The following is a 715-nucleotide window of genomic DNA, read 5'->3' on the forward strand; positions in this document are numbered from 1 at the left end:
AAAAAAAAAAAGCAAAATAACTGACTTACCCTGATTATCTCAACAGTCCTTGGTCCCATATCTGTGCCTACAAATAAAAAAGCAACACAATTCACTTTTTTAAATTAAGAGATAACATAGGATATAATACTGTCCCATGAAAATGGTATCATTTCCTAGGCCTTTCAAGAGAGGATCCTGAAGCAAGCAGGCATCCCAACTGGTGTCCAAGTCATCAGGGGCTAGGTCCTCTATTCTAAAGATGTGGTCTCTGTTTGAGATAGATGGGGCCATAATTGTTTGGTCTAACTAAAGCTGATGGACTATAGCAGCAGCTGCCTGGAACATGGTGATTAAACACTTGGAGGATGAGCCATTTGTGTTCCACTGTACATTTTTCTGCCTTAATCAAAGATAACCCTCCACCCAGCGAAAGACTTCAAAGACCCCTTGTCCTGCCCCCTATGGTATATGCTCTTCTGTCCTTCCTTCAGTGACCTGCAATTTATCAATTTTCTCTTTGTAAACAGTTTTACTTTATGATGTACTTTAGCTTTCTGCTTTTCTGTTTTCATGTGATTTGTGTACCATTAAAGGCATATTCTAAAAAGGAATCTCTATGGCTCTCCTTTCTTCAGAACAGACCTTTCAGAAAGCTTGCAACTCATGGAGTCAAGTGCAAAGATTTTTAAATTAAAGATAAAAAGACTTTTTAAAAAATGCTTATTTTAGGCCA

The 715-nt window shown here is 37.9% G+C and overlaps 1 protein-coding gene across 1 annotated transcript in view; it reads right to left on the reverse strand.

The window, feature by feature from the left end:
• Positions 1-715, reverse strand: part of LOC103607095 (inaD-like protein) — a gene marked incomplete at its 5' end in the record, with an annotated part of 97,754 nt that overhangs the window by 5,870 nt on the left and 91,169 nt on the right. Inside the window, one exon of the mRNA XM_008591646.1 lies at positions 30-67. Within this exon, the coding sequence (XP_008589868.1) occupies positions 30-67 (38 nt within the window). The remainder of the gene's footprint in view (positions 1-29; positions 68-715) is intronic.

This window comes from Galeopterus variegatus, unplaced genomic scaffold, assembly GCF_000696425.1.
Source record: "Galeopterus variegatus unplaced genomic scaffold, G_variegatus-3.0.2 Scaffold7115, whole genome shotgun sequence".
Classification (NCBI taxonomy): Eukaryota; Metazoa; Chordata; class Mammalia; order Dermoptera; family Cynocephalidae; genus Galeopterus; species Galeopterus variegatus.